Raw genomic sequence first — 23,452 nt, 5'->3', positions numbered from 1 at the left:
TCTTTTCTATGTTGAGTTAAATTGGTTTAAGACTTTAAGGTTGCTGATGTCATGCACTTCAGTCTTTGAGATCTTGATAGTTTTCAGTTACAATACTTTATGCATTTCATCGTGTACAAAACGTAATTTGCATAAGTGTAATTCTCTTCAAAGGCAGTTATACATGTTATTTTTTTCTTAAAATTACGTGCAATAATACTACGTATAATGTTGTCCTAATTCAAATAAATCTTGTGTAAGACGGTTAAATTTGATGTAATAAATGTATATTTTATCCATTTAACCTTAAAATGACAATAAAATAGAAAAACCAAAAGAAAAGAAATTCCTGTGAATTGAAAATTGTAAGAAAAATCAAGGGCCTCTCTCTATCTTCTTCTTCATCTGCATCATCAACTACTCAATCTTCAATCTCCATCTCTCATCCATCTACTCTTCTCCTTCTGTTGTCAGAGAGATAGAATCAATCTGTCTGTCTCTTTCACATACCAAAAACAAACAGACAAAGAAAAAAAGAAATGAAAGTATAAAGAGGAGAGAAAATGGAAACAATGAAATGTAATAATCTTCAACCAACATAACCAATTATTTAAGCAATCCCATTTACAGAAACAAAATTAAAAGGTAACTTCTTTTTCCTTCAGATACATCTACCCAACCCCCATTAAGCCATTACTGCACATGACTTGTTCTATTTATAATCTGAGTTTTTTTTTGTTTTTTTTTCTGGATCTGTAATCTGTTGTTTGGTTTTTGGAATATGGGTTTTGTTTGTTTCATATGTTGGTAGAGATCTCTGTTGGAAAAGGTGTTAGTCTTTCTTATTCTCATTGCTTCATTATTTGATTTTTATTCTCACATGATTTTTGATCTGACACTGGGTTTCCTGAATGTGTAAAGATGAATTTGTTTTAGTTGTTACAGGATCTAGTTTGATGTATCTCATTCCATCTCACTATTGGAAATTTTGTGTGTTTACTCATAATGCAAACTTTATCTCAGATTTCATAATTGGTTTTGAAGAAATTGGAAATGTCAAATGATATGGGAATTACTGAGTAATCTGTAAATTACCTAAGATTCATAGTTCCGCCGAATTAGAATGCTGATTGAAGGAGGGTCTGCTGTTGTGTTTTGGATACGAATTGTTAGTAGTTGATAAACAGTTTCATTGGATATGATTGCTAGTAGTCAATAAACAGTTTCATTAAGAAGGCTTGATGAACATAATTGATAATTCGAAGTGACATAGTTTGCATGCTCTAGGATCAGATTTATCATTTATGTTGTAGGCTAAAAAAATCTGTGACGAGCTATTGACATGATAATGATACTGAAATCTGCGCAATTACGTTTGAGAATATGCTGTGACGGTGTCTTTCTAACACCAATGACTATTTTTGGATTTAGATTTGTGCATTACATTTGTTGCCGGTAACCTGAATAAGGAATTTCTCTCTTGCGAATTAGGGACTGATAATTTCACTGCTGCAAAAACTGGCAAAAACCAAGTCATCATAACAGTAAGTTTTATAGATCCGGAGTCTTGACATTACACATATGAAGTGTCAGTTTATTACACCAATTTGTTTGATTATCTCTGTTGTGAAGAATGATGGATATGTTCTGCACTTAAATTTTTTTATGTTGCTATGCTGATTGAATTTTGGACCAGGATGCGCGTTATGATGCCTGTTTCCCGGAAGACGGTAATGGCTATGAAGTCTTACCAAACCCAGGCTGAGGGTTTGGTTAGAACTTACTTGCTAGCAGATCCTGTCATTCCGTACACTGCTGTCTTCAGTGGTATCCTAGCTTGCAAAATGGTATGTCTTTGCTACACCTTAGAGTTGCTTTCTTTTGATAGTTGGGGCGTATCTGTTGAACTAGTGCATGTTAGCATCTTTTTTTATTTTGCTAAGTCAATTAAATTTATTAATGAAAGAGAACCAATGTGATTAGTTCAATTACAGAACTTAAAACTGAAAAGCTGTATAAGCTATACAAAACGGAAGTATAACCAATCAGGCCATTCTAAAGAGGCCTTGATGTATACTCTTTGCAGAGATTGTCGTGCACCTTTCTTGGTGTATGCTAACCTATCATTTTAGTGGTGCATGTTAGTATCTGTTATAGTGTCATGGCTTAAAACGAAAACAAAGATGCTTAGACTTGGACGTTTACGGCCCTTGCTTTCTCTTATGGAAACTGTCTGCTAGTTTGTAGTGCTTCTTGTTCAATAATTGCGCCTTGTACTTTTATGTCCATTGCAGGGTTATGATATTACCCAGGTGATAAGTTCTGGTTATTCTAAGACGTACGCAACCCTTACGAAAATCCAAAAGATCGAGTGGAACAACAGGTAAGTTCGTCTTATCTAGTTGTCCCTGTTATCTTATTTTTTGTTTTACTCGTTCTTATATGTTGTTAAAATGTCTTTGCAGGGGTATCTCTACTATTCATGCCATATTCATCACAACAATGTCATTGTACTTCGTGTTCTTTGCCGAACTGTTCTCCGACCGTTCAATTACTGGCCTTGTTACATTCCGCAGCTCACCACTTTCTAATTTTGCACTGGGGGTAGGAATTTCTCCCCTTTAGGTTCTCAATCTCAAATGATTTAAATAACTGCGTTGAACACGCAAAGTGCACTTAGTGTGTCCTTCACAGCTTTTTATATGTACTCTAAAATGTGCATAGAAAATCCATTGTGAAAGATCAAATATGTGTGCCTTAAATATGAGATCTTGAATTTTGGTCACTTAGCCTTGTTTTCCCTCGTTTATTCTGTCTACTCAACATTATAAGTCATGCTTAGGTAGACCAGCGTTTGTGATGCCCATGTATGGCTTTGGGGTATTTAACATGTGTTGAAGAAGCATTTTCTGTATCATAAACCTGATCTAACTTGTGACAGGTTTCTGTTGGGTACTTCATTGCGGACCTTGCAATGATATTTTGGCTGTATCCCTCTTTAGGTGGGATGGAGTATGTAAGTACATTATTACTCTGTATGGTTTAGCAATCTTCTATTTTTCAAAAGGACTTGCGGATTCGGTCCTTGTCTTGTTATGTCATTGAATAATACAGTAAAACTCATGCTGCAGGTTCTGCATCATCTTCTTTCTCTAATTGCGGTAGCATACTCTATGCTATCTGGAGAGGGACAGCTTTACACATATATGGTTTTGATCTCAGAGACTACGACTCCAGGAATAAATCTGAGATGGTACAGTGACTAATGTTTTCAAACAGCCATTTGTTTGCATTGCTTTATTAATTATATTTTCTCTTCGTGCTTGGTAACAGGTACCTTGACACGGCTGGAATGAAGAGATCGACTGCTTATCTCATTAATGGAGTTGTTATATTCTTTTCTTGGCTGGTGAGTTACCAGTTTTTTAGTCTCTCATTTAAACCGTTTGGATCATATTTTAACGAAATAAATGATGCATTGCAGGTTGCCAGGGTTCTTCTCTTTGTTTACCTGTTTTACCACGTGTACCTGCATTTTCATCAGGTAACGGTTAAACCACCTATCTGACTCTGCTTGTCCCGCACTTTGATTCCTTGTCATTAGATTTGTTGGAAAAATTTCATGACCACTTACTTTTCTCTTTGCAACTTCTATGATACAGGTCGAACAGATGCACCCCGTTGGACTGTTCTTGGTCTTTGTGGTACCAGCAGTTTTGGCGACAATGAACTTGATGTGGTTCGGCAAGATACTCAAGGGATTGAAGAAGACGTTAGCGAAAAGGCAGTGATTTTTTTTTTATACATAGATATTATTATGGTTGTTGTAACATCCTGGTCATATTCTTCTCTCTGTCTTTACTGTATAAATACAAGAGAGGGAAAGAAAAAGAAGGTCATGGTTTTTTCTATTTTGATTCATTAGGAATCAGAATTGTTGTAAATGAGTCAAAGCAAAAGAAAAACGAAATTCGGATAACCAAAAAACCATCTTAAATCTGTGTATTTCACATAGTAATTCAGCATTCTTTCTGCACCTAGAACTGTCTAAAGCTCTTGGAGAATAAGATGCAAAGATGGATTCGGATAGCATTCTTTCTGCACCATATTTGAACTTGCACATTCCGTTGATTGCTATGCAACAGTAAGCCGTAAGCGATGAATTGCGGGGTAAGGTTAGTTACTACTTTCCTGGAGATGCATACCAATACAAAATCAAATCATTACCCTCAAGAAAACAGCCCTGCTCTCTTCCGTCCACATTGCTGCTGGGATTGGTCTCTGTTAGTTTTCTTTTTCTCAGTGCAGCTGCCAAATTTATAATATTTTGGTCTCTTTAAAAAAACCCGATCGAGTTTCTTTGATTAAGTATGGGAAGTTTTTTTTTTGAAGCATTAAATTAAATAAAACTAATTAAACAGTTATTACACATGGGAATGTAATTCCCATAGAGTCGCTCAATAGAATTTGATTAAGAAAAGTCGGATTTGTCTGTTCCCAAATTGATGTTGAAAGGTTTTCCGCCTGGCTACCATCGGCTGCAAAGTTTGCCAGTCCATCCGCAGCTTGGTTTCCTTCTCTATAGTTATGCTGAATAACACAACACGGGATTTGTCGCATTCGATGTATGATTTCCTGAATCATTTCAGAGATATACCATGGAGCTTCCCTTGGATTGTTGATGAAGTGCACGAGATTTTCCGAGTCCGTTTCGAACATGACTTTAGTCCAGTTTCTTTCATTTGCTGCTCTGGTCGCTATCAGTGTGGCCCATGTTTCAGCTGTTAGCGCAGTGGTTATACTCAGAGGTTGTGCAGGAGCCAATACTGTGTGCGCGCTCGAGTTCCTGCATATGAATCCTTCTCCTGCTATACGGTATTTATTTTATAACAGTCTGGTGCTGGGATACTCCAACCCACATGAATGGTTGTAGTAGATTTCGATAAGTTTGTTGTCAATCTGCAAGGACTATCCCCTGATAGAACTGGTGGGCAGGTCGTTTTTCCCATTCAAATTCATGTTAGAGTGCGAAAGATCTCGCCAGGATGTCGTCTTGGGTGGACTGCTTCTGATTGAATACGAGCTCATTTCTGGTAGTCCATATATACCAGAAGAGGAAACAACAATATGTGATAGAATATGTATTATCTCGAGTTTGCAGTAATTTGGAAATTGTTGTTTGGAGGTTTATGATAATTGGTTGGTGGTTACCTTGGGGATGGTTTGCTGATATGTGATTATAGAGGGTGTTCCAAGTGGACAAAATCATTGGAAAATGAATCAACTTGTGACTGGCTGTTTCAGGCTCAGAATTGCATCGGGGGCATATGGTGGAAGTGGAGAGATTGATGTGGTGGAGTAGAGATAAGGTTGGTAAACCTTCATTTATAGCTTTCCACAAGAAAAACCGAATTTTTGGAGGACACGGTAAGGTCCACAAGAATTTTGTGTTAGGGAGGGGTTGAGCATAGGGTCGTGGGAGAGAGTTGTTTTCCTGTTGGATTAGACAGCTGTACCCGGATGCTGTGGTATATTGACCATATTTAAAGTGAGGCCAAATAATTTTTCCTGAGGTGTTGTTGACGGGTGGTGGATGTTTATAATATGATGGGTTACATTGTTGGGAGGTTGCTCAACTGATCGTGATTCCAGTTATGGGAGATGGGGTCAATTAAGTCTGCGACATATTGGATAGGGCCGCATTGGGTTGGATCAAGGTTTTGAAAGTGGGTATCCAAAAACCATTTCCTATTTGGTGAAATATATGATTTTTGACAGTAGGTATGAGAGATGCCATTTGTTTCCATTGTGGGCTGGCAGTAGTGGGTATTGATATCGTACCTTGCAATATCGGTTGATGGTGGAGGCATTTCTCGTGGAAGAGGCTCGAGCAAATGGAAGGTGGTTGGTCTTGAATATTCCAATTTTTTTCTTCATAAAAATATCTTTATTGTGATGGCTACTCTTCCTGATACCTAGCCCTCCCTCCGCTATTGGCTTGTTTAGCTTGTTCCATCCTAATGGGTGAAGCTTTCGGACTGAAGATTGGTGACCCCAGAAAAAAATTCCTGGTGATCCGATCAATTTGTTTGTGAACATGGGGTGGGAAAAATATGTGTTTGCATGAGGTAATTTGAGGTTGGTGTTAAGGAGGTTTTGATTAACACTAGTCTTCCTGCAGGGGTTAGGTATTTTGTGATCCATCCTTGTGCTTTGCGTGCCAATCTCTTCTCTGTAGTAGCGTTTCAAAGATGTGTTGAGGTCCTCCCATGATTGAATTAAGTATGGGAAGTTGTATGTGTATTTCATAATAGGAGCAAAGTATATATTCATATAGTTGAGGGTCATTCCTAATCCTAGTCGAACCAAATTTTTGTTTCCTATTTTCAACCTATCGAATGAATAACAAAAATGGGCATCCCTCCATTGTAGTCCAGCCCGGTTAGGATACCTGGCTTTCACCCAGGCGACCCGGGTTCAAATCCCGGCAATGGAATTCTTTTCTTTTTTTGCTTTCATTTATCGACTTTTCATATTAGATTTCCAAGAACTAGTCCTCTTGCCGGTTCTTCAGTAGAAAACCTACATTAGTGCGTACTCATGAAGGGTTTTGGTGCCACTCAAAATACTTTCAAATGCTGAATAGTCTAGACAGGCAATAAAGTATCGTAAAAAGGTGCAATAGAATATGTAACCTCACCATAAGTACCAACAGGTTCCCATAAAATCACGGATTCATTTCTGTAATATTTCTTCTCATTTTGTTAAAGTCTACCGGAATCCAACTCAAAACCAATTGGCGATGAGTGGAACGGCCTTTCCATATTATATTTCAAGTTCATTATGCGGAAACTAGTGATGTGGGATTATTGTCCTTTCACACCCTCCCTCACGTGTAAGATCAGTCATTCGGCCTAACACGTGGACCTATGCAAGCACAACAACTACTAAACCAATGGGTGAGAAAAGAGAATTTGGTTGGTTGCTTAGCATGATTTAATGGCTTTCTTGGAGAGGTTATTTTCTGAAACTAAAGATGGGGATCAAATCGAGGCGTTGCTCAATATTGGCATAAATTTTGTTTTTAATCGAGGAAAGACGAAACGAAATATGGTGGTTTCGGATTTCAAAACAGAAGATGATGACCAGAGATTAGTATGTTCAGGTTTTAAAGACGGGAAGAAGGAGTCGACGCTTGCTATTGGTGTCACTAAGCTCAGTACTAGAAGCAAACGTTTGGGTTTCGTTTATAACCATGGAAAGTCAACTGGATATCGTGCAAGAGTACTAGAGAATAAGCTCGAGACAAATGAGCTAGAAGTTAAGTTTTAAACTGCGGACTATAGAGGGTAATGGGTTTTTTAACCTAGTAAAGCGAGGTGGTTCAACAAGGAACAGGGAGAGGACTGAGTTTTCCCACTTTCAGTTTAGATCTTACACAAGAATTTCATCTTCCAAAAATAGGGGAGCCAAGATACAGGAGTATGGTAGCAGAAGATGAGCCTTATTAAGGCTAGAAGAGTGGCGTGAAGATTTTCTTCACGGAGCCGTATTAAAGCTAGATAGTTGGATGTGCAGATTATATGCACAAAATTTCATTGGTGTGAAGATTATATTCACACAAGAAAATAACAGAAGCAAAGATGAGGCTAATCGTTAGCCTAGGTTTAATTGAGCCATATTAGGGCTAGAGAGTATCTAGAAGGTACTATAAGAGGTGGAAGTTTGATAACTGAGCCTAGAAGTTTGAGGTTTCCTACTTTAGATAGGATTCCTAATTTAGATGAGTTCTAAAACTCATAGCTTTATTTCTTTTCCAGCAAGTTTACATCCATATAAAAGGAGGAGACTTGTAGGTTAGAAAGGTAGAGAAAACGATAGGGATAGCAGTCATATTTTTGATTGTAATAGAGTTTTATTTCAAGTAATAAAGAAGAAGAAGTTAGTAGGTGGAGAGAAACTCGAGAGCGAGTGCAACCATATTTGTGGTTTGTAATAGAGTTTTTTTCTTTCACAATTTAAAGAAGAAGAAGTTAGATGAAACAATCGTGTTCTTTTCGTTGTATTCTATTATCTTTCTTTTGTGTTCTTCCTGACTTCCTATTAAACAACACTGACTTTAGGTACTCTTGATCGATTACGTATCAGATTTCGATTATTCTAGTTTTAGAAAACGTTTCCACTATATAAAAAAAAAACACCAGGCTCAAAATGAATTTAATTCCAGTAATCCGAAAACACACCAGGCTCAAAAGTTAATTTAATTCCGGTAATCTCTTATTGTAATAATCATAAGTTTGTTTATAATTAACTTACTACCGAATATGGGGTTGCAAAATTCGAGAACCCTTGATTATTGGAGAACTAAATATAATCCCACATAGCTAACTTCTTAGTCTTGATCCTAATATATAAGGTGTGGAGCCACTCCACTCATTGCCAATTGGTTTTGAGTTAGGAGTATTTGGGCTTTGATAAAACCTATGGATTTTGACAAAATAAAAATCTGGGGCTACTTTTAATCGGAAGATAATTAAATTTATACATTATATCCCGATTATGATAGTTTTGAAATTCAAAAGTGAAGGATTTTGGCAAAACCACATTTTAGGGCCATTATAGAATCATAAACTAGAGTTAATCTCAGTATTCTCCGATTGATTTAATCGGAAGTTTTTTAAAATTTATTTATTAATGATTATGGAGTTGCAAATTTCAAAAATTCGAGGATTACGACAGTATCTGTGCGACCAAAACCTAAGGATTTTGGAAAAACACAAATCTGGGGCTACTTTTAATCATAAGATTGTATTATCTCCCAATTACGCAAAGGATTTTGGCAAAACCTCATTTTGAGGCCACTATAGAATTGGAAGTTGAGTTAATTCCGGTGTTCTCCGATTTGTTTAATCAGAAGTTTGTTTAAAATTTATTTACTGCTGATTATGGAATTGCAAAATTCAAAGACCCAAGGATTATGACAGCATCCGTGCGGCCAAATCCTAAGGATTTTGGCAAAACACAAACATTTCGACTGTATAATTAAAGTTATATTTTTTTTTTTGATGCAAACAAACTATTTTATTAAACTTAAAACATAACTTCTACATTAACTTCTTCTCATCCCTTATCAGCATTTCAAATTTAGTTGGGATGTCATCAAAAGAAGTTTTCTTAGCTCTAGCTTCATGAGCTATTTTTGGGAACACTGTGTAGGTGTTACATTCTTTTTTGATGCAAAGGTGTTGCATTTGATCAACTGCTCAAAGTTGCCAAAATCAAAATAAGATAAAACTGAAACACTTTCACAGAGAATCTGCTGTCAAGTTATATGCTACTTATCTACTGCAAACTAAAACTACACATCTTTAATGTAAAATTGTTATAAAAAAACTCTAGGAGAATAAAGGTATCAGTGATAGTAGACATAAAGAGATTGAAGCTGCTACCATCTTCGTAACATAAAAGTGAAGATTCTCATTCTTCTTACGCTTCAATCTTTGTTACGTATACCGTAATAACCAAGTCCTAAAGAAGGGCCAAGTTCAATTGGACCACTAGAGTTTACCTGCAAATACGTCTAGGTTCGTAATTCAGTGACAACACAAGTCTAGAGCAAGTTCTACCATAAAAAGGAAATGTGAGTGAATATCAATTGGGCATAACTCATTCATTAAGGTTCATGTTTCAGAGACTACAGATTCAATGTAGTAGTATTTTTGACGTCACCTTGAGTTCCTCTTGCCGCTTCAGTAGCTAAGCTCACTGTCACATTTCGCTTATTTCGAAAGCTAGTGCTACTAAAGGGTGTCGGAGGAACTCTGGGTGTCATTCAAACATTATCAGTATCAAGTCTTATGGGTTCTGCACAAAAACACTTTTTGGTATGACAACATTGGCAAGGGAATGATATGATAAAATACTAAGAAACAACATTTAATTCTTGACATGATAAAAAGAAACCCTTGAAAAATGTTCTGAGCATTAATAGAAAATAACATTGTTGTTCTACCAATAGCTTTGCACTGAATAAATAAGGCAATGGATATTAAGCTAAACTCACTAAGAGTATTTATTAATAAAAGAAAAAGCGAAACAGGAACTGGAGGGGGCATAAAGCTAAAACTTCCTGAAGAAAGAAACATAGAAGAAAAAGAACAATAGAAACTAAGATGGAAAGAAAACATCTCTCACCTTAAGTGTTTAACTCGAGAACAACTGGGTCAAGAGGTTTCAAGTAGTCCCTTGCTTCGGCTTAAAATTAGGCGATGGATCTCAATGAGCTTGTCCTTGATGTTTTCTTCACCATGCTGAATCATCTAGACAGGTAATAAAGTCTCGAAGAAAGGTGTAATAGAGTAGGTGCCACCAGTAGTACCAGTAGGATCCAATAAAATCTCAAACGAATTTTTGTAAAATTTCTTTTCACTTCGATCATAATACTGAAGAACTTCACAACGAAACTGGTGAGCATAACGTTCTTCCTTTAAGAACTTTAAGACTACCAGGCTTGTACCAGTAATGGCTTTGAATGCTAAATTATGTATTTTATCCCAGTGACAAGGCAGTTGTAATGTTTCTTCAGTCCAATTTTTATTGGTATCACTGCCGCCGTTGTCAATGGTATGAATCCATAGGTTAAGAATATCATCTCCTTCTCGAACCAATACACATAAACGTCCGTCCACTTCAGCCAATTCATGAACTAATTGAAGCCTTTCAATTGAACCCCAGTGATCAAGGACGGGGTTTGGGATTGTTATCGATCTAAATGTCTCACTTCCAAGATCAAATGCCATTATAACGCCATTCTCACATCGTGGCTTCTTGCCAGAGATCCAATATGTCGAACCACCCACATGAACGGAATTTTTCTTAATTGTAGTCTCGGGTGGAACTTGTTCAATCTTTCTCCATGTATTCTCACCCAGTGTAAAAACCCCACAAACCAATTCACGACTAACAATTTCTTCAATTCTGCGCGTTACAGTAATCTCAATCATACAAAACACCTTGTGTTTATTAGTAACCGGATCGACTCCAAACCCAAACATGTATTCATAAGAACTTTTCAAACGATCTCTCCGGCAGCCTTTAACTAGTTTAACACCAAAGAGTTTCCTGAATGCTGCATTTGTTAAGGTATCGATCCATGGTGTCTTGTCTCGGGTGCTAGGATTGTGAATCTGAACAGAACAGTGCTCCATAACAGCACTACCACCCTTGACAAAACACACCAAACCATTAACAGGTTCAAGCATTGATACTGGTTTCTCATCAAGAGCCACGTTATTACTAGTGACAATAGCATCATTGTCCAATGATTCATGACCATGACAATCATCAAACCTCAAATCTTTTGGACAGAACAAAAACCTCTTGACTGGTATGGGCCTATTAACATGGAGTGCGGGATACATCAGAAAAGTATGTTCATCAAGGAGATGATTTTTCGACATTGTTAGATGCAAATCGATAAAGCATGTGTTATGTTTGATCAAATACCTCCAAAATCTACATACTGACTTGCACTTCATCAAGCATTTCACAGGTAATCTACTAAGAATGTTAAACAAAAGCAGATGCATACCGTCAAAGAAACATCCCGGCTCTCTTCTGTAAACATTTCTGCTGCTGCTGCTGCTACTGCCGCCGCTCAGATCGGATAATTTTCTCTTCATCAATGCTGCTTCCAAGTTAATCATCTCCCTGATTGATCTGTTGATTCGGTAGATCAGAGAGGAACTAAGATTTAAGATTACAACTGTTTCCTTAAAAGAAACAATAGTGTACTCCAAGTGTTTGATAATAGTTGTAAATGAAAAAAATAATAGTAGAAATGAGAGTGAGTCGTGTATCTGATAGGCTTACTCTCACTCTAGAGATAAGAAGACCCGGTCCACACTCGTGTGATAGCTTTAAATACTTACATGTGGCACCTTTTTAAGGAAAGCATTAAATGCAAAATTAATTAATATATCATCACCATTAATGAAAAAAATCCTGAAAATTACTTTTTGTCATTTATAGTCTGGTTACACTATGCGGAAACATATTATTTCAAAGAATTCACAAAATAATCTGGATTATTGCAAATATCAGGTACCTTAATATAGCTATCCATTTGGATATAACAATCCATTGTAGTCCAGCCCGGTTAGGATACCTGGCTTTCACCCAGGCGACCCGGGTTCAAATCCCGGCAATGGAATTTTGTTTTTTTTTTTGCCTTAAATTTCCAAGAAACATCCTCATATGCTTCCAGTAGATCCTTTCAACTTGCAAGACAAATCTTTTTCCTGCTGGTCACTGCAAACTTAAAAACCAGACTAACCGAATTTCAAAAACACAAGAAGAATAAAAGTATCAGAGATGAATGACATGGATTGAGATAGTAGTGAAAGCTTCAACTATCTATCTCTTCACAAAAAGTGAAGAAGAATCTCATTCACCTTTGCTGCGTTCCCATATTTATAACCATGTCCTAAAGATGGACCAAGTTCAGTTGGACCTACTTGACTGCAATGTGGCTCCAAATACGTCTAGGTTCGTTCATTCATCAACTTGTCCTGAGTAGTAGTATCCTTCTTTTTTTATCACAACAACACTAACTAGATGATCAGTGATAGATATCCTTGAACTATATAAAGAAATGGAAGTGAAATAGCAGTTGGACATCACTCAATGCAATCATCACTCTTTGTTCCGGTGTACTGCTCAGGATGCGGCTTAGTTTTGTAGTTTGGCGTCACCTAGAGTTCCTCTTGCCGCTTCAGTAACTATATTCTTTCTACCACATTTGCTTATTTGTGCTAGCTACTGAAGGGTTTGGAGGAACTCCGGGTGTCACTCAAACATTAGCGCACAGCTCCACAATTTATTTGCAGATACTCCGGCTTGTGTGTTGTTATAACTCTGATCTATCTGTACCTGAATTCGTGTAAGAAATGATTCCACGTAGCCCCAATTTTTTTTTCAAATGTGCGCAACTGTTTCCAAATTATATTTGCACATGTAACACCTGTTTTTCTTACGAATATTTTGAGTAACTACTTAGTATGGAATTTTGAATATCTAAAACGGTACTATATTTGATGGTACTCTATTAGAATTCCAAATTGCCTCTTTAGGGAAGCTTAACAAATTTTATTCCTCACTATACTTAAGATGAGGTGAATTTGTTTAATACACTTGAGATGAATTTATGTGCATAAACTACAATATAATTAAGAAAAGTCTTTGTTGGCAACTTGGCTACCAACTTAATATACTTGAGATAATTTATGTACACAAACTACAAATAATTAAACATGAATACCATAATCCAAGAGAGAAAAAAGACACCTTCACTGAGGCTTACAGTCCGACTCCCAGAGCTCCCTCGCCTTCTAAAAGGAACGGTTAAACAAATTTAGCGTGGAAGATGGATTTAGATGCGAAAACTGAACAGGAGAACAAAAAAAAATCTCATCCTTTCAAGGGGTTGTATATGAGTTGTAGAGTAGATGATTTCCTTAATTAAACTATGTAAAGAAATGCGAGTGAAATAGCAATTGGACAATATTACTCATGCAATCATCACTTTCAAGTAAATTTATTGTTTAGCCACGAAATAGGGAAAAAACAAACCATTTTAAATATTTTCAACGGTGTCTATTCTAAACAATTTCCTCGCAAGTATTATCCTCTGTCGCCCTAAATAAACAAATATATATAATATATTTGTTTGACTTAAAAGTCTCCATAAACAATACAGCCCACTTGGTTTTGTTTTCGAATAAGTAGCATGCTTGTATTTATTATTGGAACTCTATTTTTTTATGTTTTTATATGGAATTCATTTCTGAAATCGACTCTGTTTTTTTAGGTTTTTATATAGAGTTCATTTCCGGAATGAATTCTGGATTTTTTTTTTTTTTTATATGGAGTGGAGTTCATTTTTGGAATGAATTCTGTTTTTTTTTTTTAGGTTTTCATATGGAGTTCATTTCTGGAATGAACTCTGTTTTTTTAGGCTTTTACATGGAGTTCATTTCTGGAATGAACTCTGGCTTTTTTTAGGTTTTTATATGGATTTCATTTCTGGAATGAACTCTGGTTTATATGTTTTCTGAAAAATAAGTAGAAATTAACAGGAGTTCATTTTGACGAATGAACTGTTACAAAAAAAATAAGTAAAAATTAACACGAAAAGGTAATTTTGTCTATTATATATTTTTAAATTATTATGGACCAAACAGTAAAGGCGTTCTCCCAAAGGACTATTTATTAGTCGACCTCTGCTGATGGCTGTCTCTAAAGTCTAATTCATATCAACTCTGAAGTGTGAACTGGAGAGTAAATCAAAGTGTATTTGAACTACTTCTTATTAATCTATATTTTGTTGATTAACTGTAACTGTCAGGTGTCTTGATGAGCTGTCTCTTATAATTATATTTCACACGTGTCCTTCAGTGTGTGGTTAATGTTTGTGTGGCTCTCTGTGTCTGTAATAGAGTAGATAAATATCTCTCTCTTGTTTAGTGTCTGTAAGGTCTTTTATTGAGACACAGTATTATTCAATCATGGTATCAGACCTGAGAATTAAATTTTCTCAGAGGGATTCGATCCAAATTTCTTCTCGCCATTAATGGCTGATTTGTGAGCTCAAATCTTTTTCAAACGAGTGAATTATTTTTTCATGTTATTCGATCTTTCTATCAATCACTCATTCTGTGTGTTTCTCAATCTCTTCAAAAAAAATTTCCAGATCTATTTTCTTGATTTTGAATGGATACTGCTAAATCAATTTCAAAAGTTCCTCTTCATCAACTTGCAAATATTGTCAGTCTTCAACTCCAAGAAGACAATTTTCTCACATGGAAATATCTTTTTCTTGCTCTCCTCAACAAATATAGAGCACCTGGTTATGTAACTGGTACTGCTATCTGTCCAACTGCGCGTAATGATAATCCTGCTTACATTCTCTGGAAAGATGAAGATTCAACAATTATGATTATGTTATATTCACCAATGTCAGAATCTGTAATTCCTTACTTTGCTGGAGCTACATCTGCTATTGAGCTATGAAATAACATTCAAAGTCGTTTTTCACAAGTTTCGACTACCCATACAATTCAACTACGCACAAAATTACAATCAATCAAGCTCGGCAATGGTTCAATTACAAATTATCTAGCAGATATCAAAAAGACAATTGATGCTTTAGCCACTGCTGGTTCTATTGTTAGTGATAGTGAAATTGTTGTCACTACTCTATCAGGTTTGAGCTCCTCCTTTGACGCTTTCGCTACATCTATTAGATTTCGATATCCGCCAGTAACTAGTGTTGAACTGCACAATCTTCTCCTTAGTGAAGAAGTTGTTTTATCCTCCAGATCTAAGTCAATTCAAGAAGATTCTGAGAATAAGGCTTTTCTGGCACATAATCAATATCGAAGCTATAATAATAATTCATATCCATCTTCTTAAAATTTTCGTCCTCCACATCCTAATATGAGAGGTGGTCACAGTCCAAATTATAGGGGCAAACGACCTTTTAATCCATCTTTTAGAGGTTTTCCTTCATCACCACATTTCAGAACATCATCAACTGCTTTTGGTTCATCTCCACCAACACTTGCTTCAATACCACCTCCTTCATCAATTACTTCAGCTACCAAAATGCCTTGCCAAATATGTGGTGATCGTGATCATTTAGCTCCATAATGCTCTAATAGGTTGAATTTTTCTTATCAAGGGAAGGCACCACCTCAGAATCTTACTGCAATGTTAGAAGATGCTAACATATTTGGAGAAAATCCTTGGTATGCTGACAGTGGAGCAAACAATCATATTGTCAATTGGATGACTACACTGCTTATGATGGTTATGACTACATACAAACTGCCAACGGTGAAGGTATGTCCATTTATTCAGTAGGTTCAGTTACTTTTCCTACTCCTAGTAAACACTTCATTCTCCAAAATGTGTTACATGTCCCTACTGCATCTAGTAACCTACTCTCAGTACATAAGTTCACCACTGACAATGCTTTTTCCATCACCATCTCTCCCTTTGATTGCACTGTGAAGGATCTTCAAACTGGGAAGATTCTGTTGCAGGGTCCTCATGTCAATGGCCTTTATCCAATCAATTTCCATTTGACACCTCAAACTCTCCACATCAGTAAATCTACCACTGCTATCTGGCATCACAGATTAGCACATCCATCTTTTCAAACACTTCAAAAAGTATGTCAAACCTTTGATTGTAATGTAATAAAAACAAAACTCTTCTATGAGTGCTGTCAGCTAGGGAAATCTCATGAAATTCCATTTAGTATTTCTTATTCCAGTACTTTCAAGCCTTTGGAACTATTACATATGGATCTTTGGGGTCATTCTCCTGTAATCTCCAATAGTGGTTATCTCTATTATGTTAATGTCATAAATGATTTTTCCAAATTTTGTTAGTTGTTTCCTTTACAAGCTAAGTTAGACTTTAAAGATGTCTTTTTCAATTTCAAAACCCAAATAGAAAATCAACTATCCACTAAAATTATCACCATAAGAACTGATGGTGTCGGTGAATTCATAAATAAATAAGTCTCTACCTTCACTCAATTTTATGGCATCAAACATGAATTTACTTGTACACACACTTTTGAGCAGAATGGAGTGGCAGAAGGTAAACATAGACACCTTCTTGATGTTGGTAGAACCTATCTTATTCGAGCCAAACTTCCTGACTCTTTCTGGGTTGATTATTTTCTAACTTCTAATTACACAGTCAATAGACTCCCCACTAAGAGTATTCAGTTTATGTCTCCCTTTGAATAATTATATGACAAATATCCTGATTATTCATTATTAAGAAGTTTTGGATGTATTTGTTATCCTTGGTTGAGACCTTATGCATCACATAAATTGGCCCCCAGAAGTACACCTTGCATTTTCATTGAATACAGTTCACACCAAAAGGATAAAGATGTTTAGATCCCATTTCTGGGAAAGTATATATCTCAAGACATGTGGTTTTCAATAAGACTGTTTTTCCTTATGCTTCTATCAAGTCTACTTCTCCATCATCTTCAGACTTGTGCTATAGGAACTTTGCAAGAGATGTTCCTATAGCTGCTCCTACTTTGCCAGTGTATGCTATTTCATCTATTTCTACTTGTTCTTCATCAGCATCTCAGGATTCAGTTTCATCCTCAATTGTGCCTTCTCTTCCTCAGCTACCTTCTACTCAATTTCAAAATGCTCATTTAATGCAGACAAGAGGCAAAAATGGTATTACAAGACCAAAAATGTACTATGCTACTAAACACACTCTTCCAACTACTTTACTTAGTCCTACAGTTCCAATTACTCCTACTTTCTTTACTCAGGCTAACAAGATTCCAAAGTGGAGATTTTCTATGGTAAATGAACATACTGCTCTAAAAGATGCTGGTACATGGTCTCTTGTTCAACCTGAACCTGGTCAAAATGTTATTGGCTGCAAGTGGGTCTACAGAATAAAGTACAATGCAGATGGTTCAATCAATAAGTTCAAGTCCAGGCTTGTGGCTAAGGGGTTTCATCAACATGCTGGTCAAGATTACAATGAAACTTTTATCCCTGTTGCTAAACCTACAACAATCAGGTTGGTCCTCTCATTAGTTGTGAATTATGACTGGCCAATTCAGCAACTTGATGTAAGAAGAGGTTTTTATGGAGCAACCTCCAGGTTTTGTAGATGCTGAGAAGCCTCACTTTGTTTGTAAGTTACATAAATCCATATATGGTATTAAACAAGCCCCAAGTGCATGGTATGATAAACTCTATAATGTTCTTCTTGACATGGATTTTAAGCCTTCTGCAATTGATCCATCCATTTTTTTCAGAGAGTTGGTTCAAGAATTACCATTCTTCTTGTTTATGTGGATGATATTATCTTATAAGTAATTCTTCCTCTTTTTGCACTGAACTCATAGCTGCTTTGGGCACACATTTTCCTGTTAAACATTTGGGTACTCTTCACTATTTTCTGGGCTTAGAAGTTTAAAGGAATGAGTCTGGTCTTTTTCTTAGCCAAACCAAGTACTTGATCTTTTGGAAAAAACTCAGATGGTTGGAGCCAAACCTTGTTCAACTCCAGCATCTGCTTCAGGCAAGCTTACTGCTAATGATGGATATAAACTTGACAATCCTACTGAATTCAGATCTTTAGTGGGTGCCTTGCAGTATTTGACTTGAACAAGGCCTGAAATTAGTTTTGCAGTCAATCGGGTTTGTCAATTCATGCATCAACCAACTACAGTGTATCTCAATGCTTCCAAAAGGATATTAAGATATGTAAAAGGCACTATCAATCATGGACTTTTCTTCTCCAAAGGGCTTCAAACTTTACAAGTCTTTAGTGATGCTGATTGGGCTGGCTCACCTGATGATAGGAGATCTACTACTGGTTTTTGTATATTCTTTGGTCACAATTCAGTTTCTTGGAGTGCCAAGAAACAGTCCACTGTTGGCAGATCCAGCACAGAGGCAGAGTATAGATCCCTTGCAAACACTGCAGCTGAGGTTGTTTGGTTGTGTCAGCTGCTTCAAGATTTATACATTTTTCTTCCTGTTCCTCCTATGTTGAATTTTGAAAACAAAAGCATCCTTTGTGTATCTTCAAATCTAGTTTTTCATAGCAAGATGAAGCACATGGCTTTGGATTTTCACCTTGTCAGAGAATTGGTGCAGGAAAAGTCTTTGCAGGTCTCTTATATATCAACAATTGATCAGCTAGCTGACATCTTCACTAAGAGTCTTCTAGGTCCAAGGTTTCTTATGCTCAAACACAAACTTCATGTTCACAGTTTTTCCAAACTGCAGCAAAGTTCAGTTTGAAGGGGGTATTAGTCTATATTATGTTGATTAACTGTAACTGTCAGGTGTGTTGATGAGCTGTATTTCACACGTGTCCTTCAGTGCGTGGTTAAGTTTGTGTGGCTCTCTGTGTCTGTAATAGAGTAGATAAATATCTCTCTCTTGTTTAGTGTCTATAAGGTCTTTTATTGAGAAACAATATTATTCAATCACTTCTCCACCTGCCAATTGGAGTAGTATAATCCAATAGGAAAGGAGGGAGCTTACCACCTACCTTCTGAAATGAATGAATGCCACATGAGGGTTAAACAAATCACCGTCAAAGATGGATCTGGATGGGAACGGAAAAAAGGTATCTTATTCTCCCAAGGGCTTATAAATGAGTGAATATAGTTCAGATGAAAAATAACGGAAAACCCAAGCGAGAGAGTAAGAGAGAAAATTCAGGAGCAATCATGGAAGCAACAACAATACTTCCGAGGTTTTGCATGATCCAATCAAATTATAACAATCGATACTTGCAGATCCACACTACTTCAGATGTACCAAATATTGCTCTTCAATTTGGTGGAGGTGACACATTCGATATTTCCGCAAGATTTGAGATGGTGCCGTCCACCAAAGGAAACCGACTATACCATATCAAAAGCATCCACAACAATAAGTACTTGGCGCACCTCGGCGACGGCCACATGTGGATCACTGCTGTAGCTGATGTACCAGAGGAGGATCAAAACAGCAAGACTTACACGCTCTTCAAGCCTGTTTTGGTTAATCCTGGCGGTCATAACAACAAGACCATCAGACTATGCCATGTCAAAACCGGTAACTTCGCTTGCTTATGGAGGGTTGGACCTCCTTTCAACGAATGCTTATATACGGCCGTCCCAACAGCTGACGGATCTCGGTGTGACGTGTACACCATCATCGTGGATTCAAGACTTGCCGCTGTAGAAGCTCTGATCGCTGGACTTAGTGAGTCTGTTAGATTTTGTAAAACACATATATCAAAATAGTTCCTGTCTCTTTCATTCATTCAATATGCCTCTTATACAAGATACACAACCCTAGTTTTAGACCCTAGAGTTCGACCTTACAATGGACTGTCCATAACAGTTTAAGCATTGGACTTTGAAGATGGGTCTCAATCTGGAGACTGTGAAGATGGGTCTCAATCTCGAGACTGTGAAGATGGGTCTCAACCCAACAGTCTCGAGCCCATATATAACTCTCCTAATACCCTCCCTCAAGACAGAGCATGGAGATCACACATGCCCATCTTGGAAATAAGAAACTGAAATTGAGCTTTCCCTAAAGATTTAGTAAAAATATCCGCCAATTGCACTGTTGTAGGAGTGTAAGAAGGCGTAATAAGCTTCTGCATGATAGCATCTCTAACCAGATGACAATCAACTTCAATATGCTTTGTTCGTTCATGAAAAACTGGATTCTGAGCAATATACAAAGCCGATTGACTATCATAGAGAAGTTGCATTCCATGTGGATGATGAACTCCCAAATCACCCAGTAATTTTTTCAACCATTTTAATTCACACGTCGCCGCCGCCATAGATCTATATTCCGCTTCAGCTGACGAACGAGAAACAGTATGTTGCTTCTTAGTTTTCCAGGATATTGGAGAATACCCAATAAGAACAAACCAACCCGTCAACGAGCGTCTAGTTAAGGGACAACCAGCCCAATCTGAGTCACACCATCCTTTCAAATTAAGACCACTATCAGAGCGCAACAGAATTCCCTTCCCAGGATTCTTCTTCAAATATCGAACCACACGAAGAGCCGCTTCCCAATGTGCTAGTCTCGGCAGTTGCATGAATTGAGACAAAATATGAACAGAATATGCTAGGTCTGGCCTAGTCACGGACAGATATATTAAACTCCCAATCAGTCTTCGATATTTTTCCACATCCGTGAACAAATCTCCTTTGTCCAAAGAAAGACGATGATTAGTTTCCATTGGAAATTCTGCAGGTTTTGCACCTAATAAACCTGCTTCCATGATGATATCCAACGCATATTTGCGTTGACACATATAAAAACCTTGTGCACTTCGTGCCACCTCCAAACCCAGAAAATACTTCAACTTTCCCAAATCTTTCATCTTGAAACATTGTCCCAAGTAAAGTTTGAATTGATCAAGCGCAACTAAATCATTACCCGCAACAATCAAATCATCCACATATACCAAAACATTAAGTTGGGTTTTTCCCTTAGTCATGGTAAAAAGAGAATAATCGGAATACGATTGCCGAAACCCATAATTCTTCAAAGCTGCAGACAATTTTGCAAACCAACATCGAGGAGCCTGTTTTAAACCATATAAAGATTTTTTCATCCTACACACCATATTAGACTTACCTTGAGAAAATCCAGGTGGTATTTTCATATACACTTCTTCTTCCAAGTCTCCATGAAGAAATGCATTATGTACATCCATCTGATGCACTTCCCAATTCTTAATTGCTGCCACAGCTAGGAAAGTCGCACTGTCGTCATTTTCGCCACTGGTGCAAATGTCTCATTGTAATCCAACCCTTCTACTTGATGATTCCCAAAGATCACCAGTCTAGCTTTGAGCCGCACCAACTGTCCATTCTCATCATACTTCTCTGTGTAAATCCATTTACTACCAAGAGCTTTCTTTCCCGGCGGTAATTCTTCTAATTCCCATGTTCCTTGTTCTTCCAAAGCTCGTATTTCTTCTGCCATTGCCTTACGCCATCCTGGATGCTTCATGGCTTCTTTGAAATTTTTAGGCGCAGACCCAGCAGTAATTGCTGCAAGAAACTTTTTATGAACTGTAGAGAATTTATCACAACTAACATAATACGTCAAAGGATACGGCGTACCTGAGGATGATGATTGTGGAGAGTGAGCATGGATGGACTATTTTGTCGTACAGTGTGCGTTACAAAACCTTTGAGCCGACTAGACGGAATCTTCTGTCTCCTTCCTTTACCCTAGCTTCCGTCACTTCCTTCGAGACCACAGGGTTCTCAGTAATATATTCTGGGTTCTCAGTATCTTCCAGGTTCTCAGTAATGTCTTCCGGGTTCTCAGTAATGTTTTCTGGGTTCGCAGTAATACCTTCCTGGTTCCCAGTAAATATTCTGGGTTCGCAGTATGTCTTCCGGGTCCTCAGTAATGTAAGTTGGGTTCTCAGTAATATCTTCTGGGTTCTCTTGCTGCACTATTTCTTCATCATCACTCCAACACACGTCATTATTAGCCTGAACTATCTCAGTTGCTGATCAGGTACCCTAGATATGTAAGGAAACTGATGTTCATGAAACTCTACATCCCTTGAAACTAAAAATTGTCTTTTGTCTAAGTCATAACTTGCCATGCCTTCTTCCCAAAAGGATAACCCAGAAAGACGCACCTTCTTCCTCGACTTGCAAACTTATCCCCTTTACTACTTTGATCATGTGCATAACACAAGCAACCAAATACTTTCAACTGACTATATGGTGCCGGTTTCCCAAATATAACTTCATATGGAGTTTTGTTATTTAGAACCGGTGTAGGCGTTCGATTAATCAAATACGCTGCTGTCAAAGCACATTCTCCCCAAAATCTGATCGGTAAATTTGCTTGAAACCTCAAAGCTCTTGCCACATTCATTATGTGCTGATGTTTTCTCTCAACTCTTCCATTTTGTTGAGGTGTTCCTACACAGGATGTCTCAAAAACTATTCCATTAGTTTTAAAATAACCACGTAATGCATTAAATTCAGTTCCATTATCACTTCTAACAATTTTGATTTCTTTACCAAATTGACGTTTCACAAGCGCAATAAAGTTAAGAAATATCGTTGCAACCTCAGTTTTGCTTTGAATTAAATAAATCCACACACCTCTTGAAAAATCATCTACTATTGTCAGAAAATATTGTGCTCCAGACGACGAGCACGTCTTATAAGGACCCCACAAATCTATATGAACCAAATCAAAACTACAACTGGATTTGCTCAAACTACTAGAAAAACTACTTCTACGATGTTTTGCACGTGGACAAATATCACACGCATCATTATTTTTCTTCAATAATCTACCCAGACCTGGTAATCGTTGTAACACTTTCTCTGATGGATGTCCCAATCGCTGATGCCACAGCTCATACGTATCCTCATTCACCGTAAGCACTTTAACTGGAGGCACACCACAGAACATATATAGTCCACCTCGTCGCTCACCCACTCCAATCACCTTCCTCGTCAACCGGTCCTGTATAAGACATAAATTGTTAGTGCATTGAACATTACATACTACCTCATCAATGAGTTGTGTAACAGAAATCAAGTTACAAGTTATCTGTGGCACATAAAGCACATTGTCCAATCTCAAACCACCAGGAAGAATAATTGTTCCTATTTTCTCAGAGTGAGCATATTTTCCGTCTGGCAGTCCCGCCGAACATGCTCTAATATCTTTCACATTTATCATATCATCTCTTTTACACGTGACATGATTTGTTGCTCCTGTGTCTATAATCCAGGATGTTTGATTTGTCTTACCTTGGAGCTGGGAACTGATTTTTCTTGAATTTAAATATTCAAGAACCTGCTGAACTTGACTTGCAGTAAGTCCTGATGCATCTCCTGAAGATC

General features: G+C 37.2%; 2 protein-coding genes and 2 non-coding genes across 8 annotated transcripts; 3 read left to right on the top strand and 1 right to left on the bottom strand.

The window, feature by feature from the left end:
* The first annotated feature begins 313 nt into the window (after positions 1–313).
* On the top strand, positions 314–4,015 carry LOC113323645 (transmembrane protein 56-B-like). Of its 5 annotated transcripts, none has more exons than XM_026571994.1 (10): positions 314–624; positions 1,471–1,523; positions 1,676–1,826; positions 2,274–2,362; positions 2,445–2,583; positions 2,921–2,995; positions 3,111–3,232; positions 3,313–3,388; positions 3,464–3,523; positions 3,642–4,015. In XM_026571994.1, the coding sequence occupies exons 3-10, from the start codon at positions 1,677–1,679 to the stop codon at positions 3,768–3,770; spliced, it is 840 nt and encodes a 279-aa protein (XP_026427779.1). In that variant the 5' UTR covers positions 314–624; positions 1,471–1,523; position 1,676; the 3' UTR covers positions 3,771–4,015. The 5 variants fall into 5 exon arrangements, with proteins under 5 accessions (XP_026427779.1, XP_026427766.1, XP_026427792.1 ...); XM_026571981.1 differs by having other exon boundaries at positions 1,411–1,523; XM_026571985.1 differs by lacking the exon at positions 314–624 and adding an exon at positions 666–808 and having other exon boundaries at positions 1,411–1,523.
* Positions 4,016–6,401: 2,386 nt separating this feature from the next.
* On the top strand, positions 6,402–6,475 carry TRNAE-UUC. Its single transcript has one exon. It is a non-coding gene; the product is annotated as a tRNA-Glu (tRNA).
* A 3,474-nt stretch (positions 6,476–9,949) lies between these two features.
* On the bottom strand, positions 9,950–11,809 carry LOC113323618. The gene is made up of 2 exons (XM_026571940.1): positions 11,570–11,809; positions 9,950–11,373 (listed from the first exon to the last, which is right to left on the bottom strand). The coding sequence occupies exon 2, from the start codon at positions 11,238–11,240 to the stop codon at positions 10,299–10,301; it is 942 nt and encodes a 313-aa protein (XP_026427725.1). The 5' UTR covers positions 11,241–11,373; positions 11,570–11,809; the 3' UTR covers positions 9,950–10,298.
* Positions 11,810–12,116: 307 nt separating this feature from the next.
* Positions 12,117–12,190, top strand: TRNAE-UUC. The gene has a single exon. It is a non-coding gene; the product is annotated as a tRNA-Glu (tRNA).
* The last annotated feature ends 11,262 nt before the right edge of the window (positions 12,191–23,452 follow it).

Source organism: Papaver somniferum, chromosome 1 (genome assembly GCF_003573695.1).
Source record: "Papaver somniferum cultivar HN1 chromosome 1, ASM357369v1, whole genome shotgun sequence".
NCBI lineage: Eukaryota > Viridiplantae > Streptophyta > Magnoliopsida > Ranunculales > Papaveraceae > Papaver > Papaver somniferum.
Note: the sequence above shows the minus strand (reverse complement) of the source record. Positions and strands in the feature narration are given on the sequence as shown.

Bases quoted from the DNA above. Each gene is read 5' to 3' on its own strand.
- LOC113323645 (XM_026572007.1), top strand. From the start codon at position 1,677: ATGCGCGTTATGATGCCTGTTTCCCGGAAGACGGTAATGGCTATGAAG. The intron at 2,363-2,444 runs GTAAGTTCGTCT...ATGTCTTTGCAG, and splicing joins AAGATCGAGTGGAACAACAG to GGGTATCTCTACTATTCATG. The intron at 3,233-3,312 runs GTACAGTGACTA...GCTTGGTAACAG, and splicing joins CCAGGAATAAATCTGAGATG to GTACCTTGACACGGCTGGAA.
- LOC113323618 (XM_026571940.1), bottom strand. From the start codon at position 11,240: ATGCTTGAACCTGTTAATGGTTTGGTGTGTTTTGTCAAGGGTGGTAGT.